At 39.9% G+C, this 12,352-nt stretch overlaps 1 protein-coding gene across 1 annotated transcript; it reads right to left on the reverse strand.

The window, feature by feature from the left end:
• Nucleotides 1-7,019: 7,019 nt before the first annotated feature.
• LOC145772210 (uncharacterized) lies at nt 7,020-12,116 on the reverse strand. Its single transcript, XM_082584057.1, has 7 exons — nt 11,820-12,116; nt 11,276-11,463; nt 10,422-10,861; nt 10,018-10,130; nt 9,220-9,432; nt 8,690-8,944; nt 7,020-8,243 (listed from the first exon to the last, which is right to left on the reverse strand). Exons 1-7 carry the CDS (start codon nt 12,045-12,047, stop codon nt 7,947-7,949), a joined length of 1,734 nt encoding a protein of 577 aa, XP_082440183.1. The 5' UTR covers nt 12,048-12,116; the 3' UTR covers nt 7,020-7,946.
• Between the last annotated feature and the right edge of the window lie 236 nt (nt 12,117-12,352).

The raw sequence follows: 12,352 nt of genomic DNA on the forward strand, positions 1-12,352 counted from the left end.
AGTGTTGTTGCCGGGGAATTATTCCATCCATTAGGTGCCGCTGAATGGAGAGCAGTCCTTAGAATGCGTTGCTCAAGCGCACAAACCGAGACTCGAACCAGCGCCGCTTGGTCTTGAAGCTTCTTCGTTCACGAAGTCACGCGCAAACCAACTGAGGTATCGGGGCGGACAACAAACTATTATTGAACGCCTTCATCGGATCCGTATTTCTCAGTGATATTCTTCGTATAGCCTGTGTACTGTAACTTCATTGCAGGTTACATGTTTATCAACATCACTTTTCCGGAGCATTTTACTTCAGTGGCGTAGCCAGAAAAAAAATGGGGGTGGGCAAATATTTGTTGAGTTCAAGGGAACTACAAAGTGTTGGTTTTAAGACACCGCCACTTGATGTAGCAGCCTATAGACACAAAAACGTATAAGAGTTGATTAGTAGGCAAAGTAAGCTGCAAGCTTTTGTAAATTAATTGTTTTTTTAGTTCAGACGCACAGTCCATGTAAAAAGAATTATGAAAAAGCATGCAAACCAAATTAGGTAGGCTACCGCTACCACATTTCAGAACGCCTAGCACAAACATAAGATATGACATTGAACTAATTGAAAACACACAAACCAGCAATCTAACCCAAAATATGTTATTGTTTCTCGTGACAAACAATTAGGCTACATTTTAAGTCAAAATCGCAAGTCCCATGAGTTAAGCCCGATAGTGAAATGACACAATCGGCAAAATCTGAAATGCGACGTAAAAATACTTCGTGCATTTGCTTTTACAAAATTTATTGGTGTCTTTCTGTGTGTCTAAAACAATTTATGGTGGTTGTTAATAGCCAGATGTCTTGGAAAACGATATAATTTTCTATAAATTTTATTATAGTTTTAACAAAAGACTTCGGAATACAAAAAAAAAATTCGGAATACAAACTTTGAAAGTTTGGGTGGCCATAGCTCCTTTCGCCCCCCTCCCCGGGCTACGCCCATGTTTTTACTTGTAAAGTTTAATTTAAAACGAATATTGTAGACCCATCAGTAAGCCTAAGCAAGCACACAACAAATTTGAATTTGATGATTGCAAATCCAAGTCTGTATTTCCAGATGAGCCCACCAAAATTGCATCTTCAAAGGTATTCATCCGAGCAGTGGCGGATCCGGAGGGGAGAGGCGGTTGAGATGGCCCCTCCGCCAAAAAAAAACACAAAAAGTAACTTCATTCACAGTGTTTTTAAATGGTCAGATTAATATGTAGGCCTACACATTGTTTGTTGAAATCGCCTCATCCTAAGGCTACTTGCCGGATCCGTCCCTTCATGCCTAACATGCTATAGGCTACACTAGCAACCAGGGTAAGATCGCTTAGTATCTCAATGGTTTCAAAACATCAGTAGGCCTACGCTTCATGATTTTGTATCTTTTAAAGTACCGGTAAAATATTGGAAACACAAACCATTTTTATTCATAGAATAAATCAAACAGTTACAAAACTGCAAGTAATGAAAGTTCTGCGCCCCCTTGAAGGCTGCACCCAAGCAGTGCTGTATTCGTAAAAAAAGCACAGGGTATACTGTCAGATTTGCCAAAATGATAAATAATACACAACTTGAAAAATACTAATCTTTATACTACCGTAACATGAATTATCAACATCAAAATTGGACGAGAGGTACCAAATTGTTTATTTTTCTATGAATAGCTAGATTCCAAACAGCCTGCCGAGAGGAATCTACATCTTCATCCTCTTTACAAGTTTGGGATCTAGTATCCTTAGCTGATTGGTGGTTTAGCAGCCAGGATCTTACATATTTTTGACAGGCGGTCCATTGCTGCAATAAACATCAAGCAGCTCACATTATAAATAAGCAAAGATGCTTTTAAACCTGTGATAATAGTTGGTTGGTTTTGAATCTTTATCCTCGGACTGACAAAGCCTTAATTGGTTATTCCTGGTAGCTTCGCATACTTGTAGAGGCTCTTGAAGTAGGGCCGGTTACCGAGATTGGCAGAGTGAAGTTTTCGATTGTTGAAGTGTTGTTGCTAGGGAATTATTCCATTCACTAGGTGCCGCTAGACGGAGAGCAGTCCTGAAATGCGTTGCTCAAGCCGTCAAGCGCATACCCCGAGAGTCGAACAAGCGCCGCGTGATTTTGAGCCGGGAGCATAACCACTGAGCTAACGGGGCGGACATTGTTCATTAAACTGAAACCACTTTACATTCTGTTGTCGAACAAGGTAAAGCTGAAATGGCTGCCAAGAGATAGCCTACTTAAATTATTATTGGCCACAATTTAAACTTATTCACTAAAGTCTCTTAATCCTTGGATTGACTGTATTTCATCAATATCAACAATATCAATATCTACGCCCGTGTCGAACCAATAATAGATCCGCAGCTCCCCCGTGAACAAGCTGGTTTCCGACACGGACGATCAACCGTAGATCAGGTCACACTTATGACCCAAGACATTGAGGACAGCTTCTCGGCTAAGAAGAAGGCTGGCGCCGTGTTTGTTGATCTCACGGCTGCCTATGATACCGTATGGCATAGCGGCCTTACTTGCAAGTTACTCCGTCTGCTCCCTGACAGACACATGGTCCATATGATGATGGAACTTGTGCAAAACCGCAGTTTTACCCTCACAACCGGTAGCGGTCGTCAAAGCAGACTACGTCGACTTAAAAACGGCGTCCCACAGGGCTCAGTCTTGGCTCCTCTCCTGTTCAACATATACACCTACGACTTGCCCCCCACCATCTCCAGGAAATATGCTTACGCAGACGACCTGGCACTCCTGCACTCAGCAGGAAACTGGCAGTCAGTGGAGAGGAACCTCAGCCAAGACATGCAAACACTATCAGCATACCTCCAGAAATGGAAGCTACAGCTCAGCAAGTCAAAGACAGTGTCGGCGGCCTTCCACTTTAACAATCGGGAGGCACAGCGTGAGATAAACATCAACATTGATGGGGAACGCCTGCCCTACTGTGCCGAACCTACATACCTCGGCATAACCCTGGACAGGTCACTCACGTACGGCCGGCACTTGAAGTCACTGCGCAAAAAACTATCTACACGCGTCGCACTTTTGAGGCGATTGGCAGGTTCCGGCTGGGGAGCTGGTGCTAAAACTCTTCGTACAGCTACCCTAGCCCTTGTTCATTCCACCGCTGAGTACTGCGCGCCGGTCTGGTGTCGTAGTTCTCACACCCACCAGATTGATACCGCCATCAACGACGCACTGCGTACTGTGACTGGATGCCTGCGTCCCACTCCAACGGACTGCCTACCCATCCTAGCAGGCATCCAACATGCTGAGCTACGCCGTAAAGGAGCCACGATTTCTCTCGCTCGCCGCGCTTTGGACCCCGACCATCTCCTCCATGCAGCATTTAAGAGACCACCACCTATAAAGCAGCGGCTGAAATCAAGACGCCCCTTTGTGCCTGCCGCACAACAACTCCTTAAGAACGCAGAAGAACTTGGTTTAAGTGCGGCACACTGGACGAACCATATGTGGAACACGGAGTGGCAAAATCACACCTCTACGCTCCGTGACTTCATACCCGACGCCGATCCCCGTCCACCAGGGATGTTCCTCGCAAGGCTTGCGTGGGTCAGGCTTAACCGCCTGCGAACTGGCGTCGGCCGCTTCCGTTCGGACATGCACAAGTGGGGCATGGCTCCTTCATCAGAATGCGAGTGTGGTGCCACTGAACAGACCGCAGACCATGTCATCCACCACTGCCTAATCCATCGGCCTCCACACGGTACGCATGGTCTGAGGGTCCTGGACGACGAGACTGTTGAGTGGCTGAAGATTTCCTGCCCTCCAATCTAGCCTGGAAAGATCGCTCATACGCCATCATCAATATCAAAGCGTTTACAGATTCTTCTCACCTCTGCTTCTCCATGACGCAAATTTCTGTCTATAATTTTTTCAGGTTGCAAGTTAGCAATACCATGGATTTCTAAATAGTAGCATCTGGACTGGACACTCAGTGGGCAACATGAGGCCAAACAGTTGGTACAACGGTTGGCCAACAGTGGGCCAACAGCCAAGTAACTAACCCTGTTGGCCCACTGTTGGCCAACCGTTGTACCAACTGTTTGGCCTCATGTTGCCCACTGAGTGTCCAGTCCAGATGCTACTATTTAGAAGTCCATGGCAATATCAACCAGTAGCTTACCGTTGTCAGTGTCGGCATTAGTGCAAAGTCTCATTTGCATTCTGCTAACAATGCTCTGAACGAATTGGTTCGCGTTAATTGGCACCATTTTAGAATTCTGTAGCCTATCAGAGGAATATTTCTGAACATTAAATTATCTTACGCTGCTAAAGCCAACCGTGTTTTTTTCTCCTGGATTTTCCTTGAAACTCTCAATAATTCGTATTGTCCTTTATATTAAAAGTTCGGCTCAAGGTAAAGTTGTACTTCGAGACTGAAGTTTAATGGATATCATGGATAATTCTTGAAGAACATCACACATTAGGAATCAGTAAGGATTGCATACGCACTCTCTTTGGAAAACCAGAGGGTATAGCCTACTATTTGTTGTTCGAGAAAGCAGAGGGTATACTGCGTATACCGCCGTATACCCTCGAATACAGCACTGCACCCAAGGCTTAGGCGACTGCCTAGTTTTTTGTTTGTTTGTTTGTTTATCTTTATCCTGCATTGTGGGAAAGCGGACTTGAGCGCTATGCATCGGTGTACGCCTTCCGACGTACACCTGACCCACGCTGCAGCCGACGGCAATGTCTGTTTCCGGTTGTCTACTGTTTCCTCTACTTATGACTTAAAGTTGGTACTACCCATTACTCGAAATCGATCACTAGGTAGAGGCAATTATCGTAAAGTTTCTTGCCCAGAGAAACAACAGCAAGTGCGGGTGGCTGGAGTCGAACATGCAGGCTCTCGACTGCGAGCCCAACGCGCTAACCACTCGGCCAAGGCTGCCGACTTAAAAAAAGTTCAGGCCCTGACAACTAGAGTTAAAGATTGTTCAAAATTTGGTTTGTTAAACACAGAAAATTAGAGTTTCAGGAGTGACACAAAATCGAATACTGAGATCCTCTGAAATACTTCTGAAATACTTGTATCTTATGGTCTCTCCAAGTTGAATAACGAAAAATAAACTATTAGCGTACGGTACAAAGAAATCACTAAAATCGAAAAAAAAATAACGCTCAACTTTTTACGATTTCAAAGTTTCATTAACTTTTTTTGTTAACTCTGATAATACTAAGGTTTTGCATTAGGCTACTTTGTTTTGGGGTCTACTTATTAAAAATGATAATTAAAACAATAAATGAGTAAGACTACAAAAAAATGTATAAAAAAATATAAAAAGCATTTCATGGAAAAAGATTTCAAGATTTTCAAATAATATCATTTTGTATAGGCCTATCTACATTAATGGAGATAAGTAAGACAATAATAATAGAAATGAATAATATGCAATAAAATTTACCAAATTGTCTGTTTTACTAATCAGTAATCACATAAATTATTGATGGAAATATTCATGCGCTAAAGGAGAAAATCTTCTTTAAACGTAACGTCATAAAACGGATCCCTTCGTCGCCACAAGGATTTTGTATGATGCATTTTGTCCATTATTTTAAAAATTATATTTACTTGGTGCTGTTATGTGGCTGGTTTGTAACTTTATTTTCAAACTTATTCCTATGTAGACCTACTACTTGCAATGCTGTAGTTCATCAACAAGCACCTTATTCTTCAAATGGTTGGCCCCCCTGTCTTTCTTGTCAGGTAAACACACCCCACAGCAGGATAAGATAGCATGATATCCATATTCTACCAGGAATAAGCTTCTAAAGAAGAGGAAGAAGCTTCTAAAAAGAGTTTTTCAGTGTGAGAATAAAGATTCCCACCGTTGGTTTGAATTTCCATTTATACTAAAAATGTGAACTGCTCCTTCCAATTACTGGTCATAGGCACAAAACTAATCATCTATTGGTGACGTCATTTTTAATTGCAAAAATGAATGTCTCATGTCTGTGTTTAGTATTTGATTGAGTGTGATTTTTGAGCAATCGAAAGAAATGTTGTTAACTAGCTTTTTGTTATGTAATAAGTTTATGTTGTGAATATAACAAACACAAAATAACGACTTTTGTGTCTTGGCCAGGCGTCCCATTATTTTGACTCACCTGCGACACCACGCGTAGAATTTAATTGTTCGTTTTTATTTCTGCCCATCACAGGGAAACATTACATGCCAATGTGGCAGAAATTGATGATGATGGAAATAGCAACTGGCAGGAAGATATTTCTTTGTAACTCTTTGATTAAACCTTAAAACAAACCGATAGAATTGATGCTAAAAATCTTCTATAGCTTAGCTTCAATAAAAAGGTGTAATTTACTTTATCATGTAATAACTTTTCATCTTCAACAAAATCAGTCAGTTGTTCACTGTGCTTTGAAGTTAATGTTCGCCTCTGGCAGTCTTTGTTTGATTTAATTGCGTTTCAAGTAGTCTTTGTTCGATTGCGTCTCATCAAACACAATGAGAACTGCATCAAATGCTTGTACTTTTGCGCAAATTGTGACAATAGTTAAGATAATAATCTTTGCTGGCCACGCTGTAAGTTGGCCACAGCATATGAGACAAAAAATTAACCATGATTATTTTAAAAACATTTGAAAGTTGGTTTGTTTGCAGGGCTTGTTTTTGGCGTGCCCCCAACTTCATGTTCCATTGAATGAATATACAGGCTCCATGCGCAGTCGGCGTTATTCAACAGTCTTATCATTGAGTATTTTAGACTACAATAACCTTACTGGAAAAACTACGTTCATATGCCTTCAATTTTTAAATATTTTGCATATCAGTATTCAACAGCCACTGGAATAATAATTCAAATAAGCTGATCCTGTCACCGAGGTTGACATTGACATAGCAAAATTTTTGGGAGTTGGCGTGGTGTCATCTTTTTCTCGCTTCCGATTGTCTGGCAAGACTACCTGTCAAAGTAACGTCAAAACCAACATAAAGTAGCTCCATGTTGATTACAGTATATATATTTAAGAAACCGAAAATAAAGTGCAAAAAAGGAAAAAATGTACAATAGACAAGGAAGAAACGAGAAACGTACACCACAAAAATCACACTATAAGAACAGAAAGGAAATTCTCCAATACAGAACCTCCAGCGATACAACATTGTTCAGTTTTCACATGACGTCTGTTGTGTTGTTCATTGTTCACATGACGTCAGTTTTCACATGACGTCTGTTGTGTTGGTTTCTAAGCCCATCTTGACCACACGTCAACTTTAAACCATGATACGTCACTTACGGGCAGTTATAAGCTCGGCAAAATCTGTCGCTTTTACATTGATTCAACGTCTGCAACGTTGGTTAAATGTAAACGTGACGGATTTTATTGTCTGGAAATATCACACCTTTGGGGGTACCAGAGCGGTCGGGTTTGCTTGATATACGACTATACGTTATACAAACTTTATACCGAACATAAAGAGAACGGATTCGTGTGATGATTGAACACCCTTTGCGACGGTTTAATTTCACAAAATTGAGAAAAATTGGAATATTCAGCGATTCTTGCGTATAGTGGCAAGTATAAACATTGAACAACGACTAAAACGCAAATAAAGTAAATATTACCCATTCGATAAACATTAAACAAGCTTCATCAGCAGCAATAAATATGCGTAATAAAAAGACAACCGTGTAACTAGACAAACTAGTTGAGGAAGTACGCCCCTTAGGGGGTACATTGCCTACATTGCCACAAACGTACATAATATCAACTGTACGTTTTTACAAGCTATACAATTTATCATCACTCTTTTTAAAAGCAGGTCCTGCTCATTTCTGATCACAAAACCCGATACAGATTGCAGAAGCCACGTTTGTCAGACTACTCAAGTCAACAAGCCATTCAATGTACGACTAAATATTTACATTTCGTCGCTACCTGCCGCCACAGCCACTGGCGCATGCGATACCTCACCGCCTGTGTCAACATAAACGATCGGCTTGTGATTGAACCTTGCACCAGGATGGCTTGAGTCAGCCAGTCCAGGGTCATCGTGCGGCGAAGGATATTGTTTAGCACCAATTTTACTGACGTTTTCATCGACTCTGTCGGATGTTATGGGAGTGGCGAGGTCTGCGTCTTTTAATGACTGCGCACTCGCATTCTGAGATGAGTCGTTGTCATGTTTTACTTGGTTGATGGCGACGCCTTCAATTTCCTTCAAAGAAAACACAAAACAAGTTAAATTTTTGATCAAAGTGAACAACAACAAATCTTCAAATTGAAAAATGGTGAATGTTATTTTAACCTTTTACCATCTAACTTAAATTAACAGAAAATTATGCTACTTTTCAAAAAACCATAAACAGATATGACCATGTTTTTATAATGTTAAATGTACAGTAATGTTGTTGGTGGGTTATGTCTGTTTATGGTTTTCAAAAAACAGTTGCTGTCAATACCGTGCTACTGCATTTGTACAACCTGTTCTCATACATAACCCACTCCTTTTACCCTGTTTGAATGATACTACTCCAGCTGCAAAAGTAGTCCTCTATAGATTGATTCAATGTCTACAGACGTTGAATCAAATTATAAAAAAACAATTTTGAAATCTGGGGCGAGCACAGAAAGGACCAAAAAACATTTCAATGACATGCGTACCATGGATATCGTCAATGTCCGGTCATCGGTGGTCATGTGACTGGTTGTGAGTGGTTTCTCAAAGACGACATCAGCGTTGCGCTTGTGTAACCTGACGTCACTTGGATCAAACTTCTTCACGTCTTCAATTGTCGGGTGGTGTTCTAGAACTTTCCGGGTCTTGTGGCCTTGTGGGACGGCAACATCGGGTTGAGACTGGATGCTCAGTGGTCCATAGTTTGGAGCTATAAACAAGCCGAACGAAAGCAACATGACCTGCAACGTAAAAAAAAATTGCTTCATCAATATATTGACAGAATGAAACAAACGAAATAATTTTGGGTCAACGTCAATTCTTTCGTTGTGAATTCAGATAACTTTTTTCAAAAAACGAGCTAGATGACTAAAAATAATTTGCTCTAAAAGTTTGCTTTGGCATACAACATGGACTAACGAGTGTTTGACAAGTTACTGTGCAATCTTTTTTCAGTTCTTCGAAATTGCTTAGTCGTCACATAAAGTGACACGTATGCAAAATCGCGGCGGCTTACCATGACGCATGTTGTAGCTTGGGTTGTTTTGCTCGTGCTAACTTTGACGAGGTCGTGAACTTTTCTGAGCTGTTCAACTAGGGTTGAATTTTGTTGTTCCAACTGCTGCACCCTTTCAGACAGGGTCTTGTTGAGGTTGGTGCATTGAGCCACGCGGGCCTCGAGGCCTCCAACATAATCTTTCTTCTTCTGTCGACTAGCCATTGCTGATAACTAAAAGAATCAAAATCGGTTTAATAACAATACAATAGGGCTACATTTTCTGGCATGATTTGTGTTGATACAACTACAATTGATAAGAGGTGTAAGTATGGCTGCAGCTGCTGTAACAAGTCGAGTAGGTGGAAGGCTGCCACCATCTGTAAATTATCTCGCAGAAATACAGTAGCATGGATGAATGGAAACAGACAGCGGGTTCCTTTTCTCCCGGCATTTCTTTGTATTTTTCAAGGTTAGATGATCAGCAGTAGAAACGGAAGCTATGCTTGGGTTCACATAAAGTCAACACTGCCATAAAAATAGCAACACGTTTCTATAGGGCTCTTGGCTTTTGTAGAACAAACAAGCTCTGACATACGCCTTAATAAAGCGATTTGAATTATTGTCGTTGACCACATAAACATGACAAGAACCCTTCTACGCATTCAGCTACACCATCCCTACCAGCAAATTGCTTTTGTACATCGTTTCAACGACGTAAAGCATTAAAGCAATGAAACAAAGTGAGAAATGAACGCTTTGCAGGCTGGGATGTTCAGTCCTTGAAAGCAAAGTCTCAAAGGCACGAAACAACTTTACCTTATTGCGAATCTTCCGTCTGACTTTTTTCAGCACCCGTTCTTCGTACTTAGTTAAAGGAAGGTCAGTTGGAAGGCTAACACCTTCATCATCAAGCAATTTTTTCTCTTCATCTGCGTATCACGAAAAAAAAACGTAAATAGATTACACAAAATTCACAGCATAAGTGCAGCATTGCTGGAAATAACTATCAAGACAAAATGAAATGTAATAAGACAAGGAAATACATTGCCTTTCGTTTAACCATGGAAATTTGTTGTGTTGAAACCTAGGAATAAACCACCTAATTGGCAGCCAATGCAGATTTTATCAATGAGGCTTGAAAATATTAAAATTACATTTTTTTTATTATTGTTGACAGAGCTGCTAAACAATACCAAATGTAATTTCATGACTGCATCTACCTGTGAGAATAAGGGGTGTAAAGTTTGGCAAATCAATGCAAACTCCAGATTTTCTTTTAGATTCATTACTGAGATAACTTGGCAGTTTGAAAGGTCGAATTTCGTCTTTGGAATGTGTCGACTCAGCAGAACTTTCGCTGGCATCATAGGATGTGTTTTCTTGTTGATGATACGCATTACTATTGAATGCATTAACTTGTGTGGACTGGGAACTGTGATACATATCTTGACTGAACAAGGCTTTCAAATCCATATCAAGAGATGTTGTGGTTAGTTGGTCTAACTCAATGTTGGAAAAGTCAAATTGAGGAACATCATCCATGGGTGTGGTGTCTGAGTTGTTACTAGCATCGCAGTGTGCGACAGACAATGGCTTGGTTGAATAACTTTCTGAGCTCCCAAAAGGCGAACCACTTTCACTTGAGTCAGAAGTAATAGATCTGAAAAAAAATTACACTTTTGATTTCCCCAGTCAGCAAAGCTGGTCCTTTTTACATTGATTCAATGTCTGCAGACGATAAATCAATGTAAAATAGACCACTTTTGCTGGCTGGGTCAATACCAACCTTCACTACAAACTGGTAGACATTCTTTTTTATAATGAAACATGTATAAACTGATTAATAACTGCGTGTTGTATCTAATTAAAACAAAACTTCAGAAACTAGCATACCTCAATATGTGATATATTTGGACTTAAACAGTGAGTTGGAAGAAGTTTTCATAAATTAAAACTTTGTTAATCTTCTTCTTAATAAGTCAGATGCCAACACCACAAGAACAGCATGCATGAAAGTGTCTTAGTGGCGCATAACAACTGTAGTTCAAATAGAAAAATACAGTACAACACTAACCCAGAACCAGTGGATATCCCACTGTCACTGTGATGAAATGGAGATTGATTAGAAACTTCTGCCATGGGAGTGGTGAGGTCTGCTGATTCTTGTTTGCAACATGAATATGCATGATCTAATTGGACACTCTCAACACGTTGTATCCTTCGTTTCATTTCTTCCTCTGATGCAACTGGAGAAGTAACAGCCTGATGAAAAAAAATGTATAATTTTAAACATAAATTGAACAGTTTTGTCCTTTTATAAATTCATCATCATTTTGTTCCTTCCTCGTATGGAGGGTTGGATACAATGCGCCATTGTTCTCGACCATGAGCTGTGGGTACTGCACTTTATAAATTACCATAACAAAATAAGTTGCAATATTGATATATTAGAAAACAAACACATTTTAAAAATAGCCTGCAATGTCAATACTTTTCAAGTATATATATAGCCTAGACATTGAAATTGCAAAAAACATTGTCGAGGACACTTCATACAATTTCATACATATGTAGTATAAATGTGTCACAGTTCATGAAATAAAACATGTTTTACTAACCAAGTTAGTGTGTTTCTCATCAAAATCAATAAAAATCCCCGAAGGAGTACTCTTGTCAGCATTCAAATTAAGAAATTCATCAATGCAGTCACTGTCGCCTTCACAAATGCCAGAGACATTTTTATTTCCAAAAATATCACAATCTGTTTCCATTATTGAACTCATAGTTTGAAAATCCACATCTCCAAACTCATCAAAATTAAAGTCTTCCGATAGAAAATGATCCATGATCAGTAAATGCCGATCAAGCCAAAAAATGTCAACAGTTTATACTATCTACTTATGTCAGCACACATGTAATCAATAAATCTAAAGAAAAAAGTTTTATTGGTAGGGTACGGTATGATATTCAATTGACTTTAGTCAGACATGCTATGCACCAGTGGGAGACAGGTCCACTTGTTTGGGTGTTTACATCACCTTAAAATATAAATTTTTATCAATTATTTTATTGCAGTTTATATAAATATATAGTATATAAATTTAATGAGGATTCAGAATATATAGTTATTTTTGCCATATTTGAACTCTTT

The sequence above is a fragment of the Aplidium turbinatum genome, chromosome 6, assembly GCF_918807975.1.
Source record: "Aplidium turbinatum chromosome 6, kaAplTurb1.1, whole genome shotgun sequence".
Lineage (NCBI taxonomy): Eukaryota > Metazoa > Chordata > Ascidiacea > Aplousobranchia > Polyclinidae > Aplidium > Aplidium turbinatum.

Coding starts and splice junctions, on each gene's coding strand:
- LOC145772210 (XM_082584057.1), bottom strand. CDS start 12,047: ATGGATCATTTTCTATCGGAAGACTTTAATTTTGATGAGTTTGGAGAT. Junction 9,433..10,017: donor GACGGAAGATTCGCAATAAG/GTAAAGTTGTTT, acceptor TGATTCTTTTAG/TTATCAGCAATGGCTAGTCG. Junction 8,945..9,219: donor AAGCTACAACATGCGTCATG/GTAAGCCGCCGC, acceptor TTTACGTTGCAG/GTCATGTTGCTTTCGTTCGG.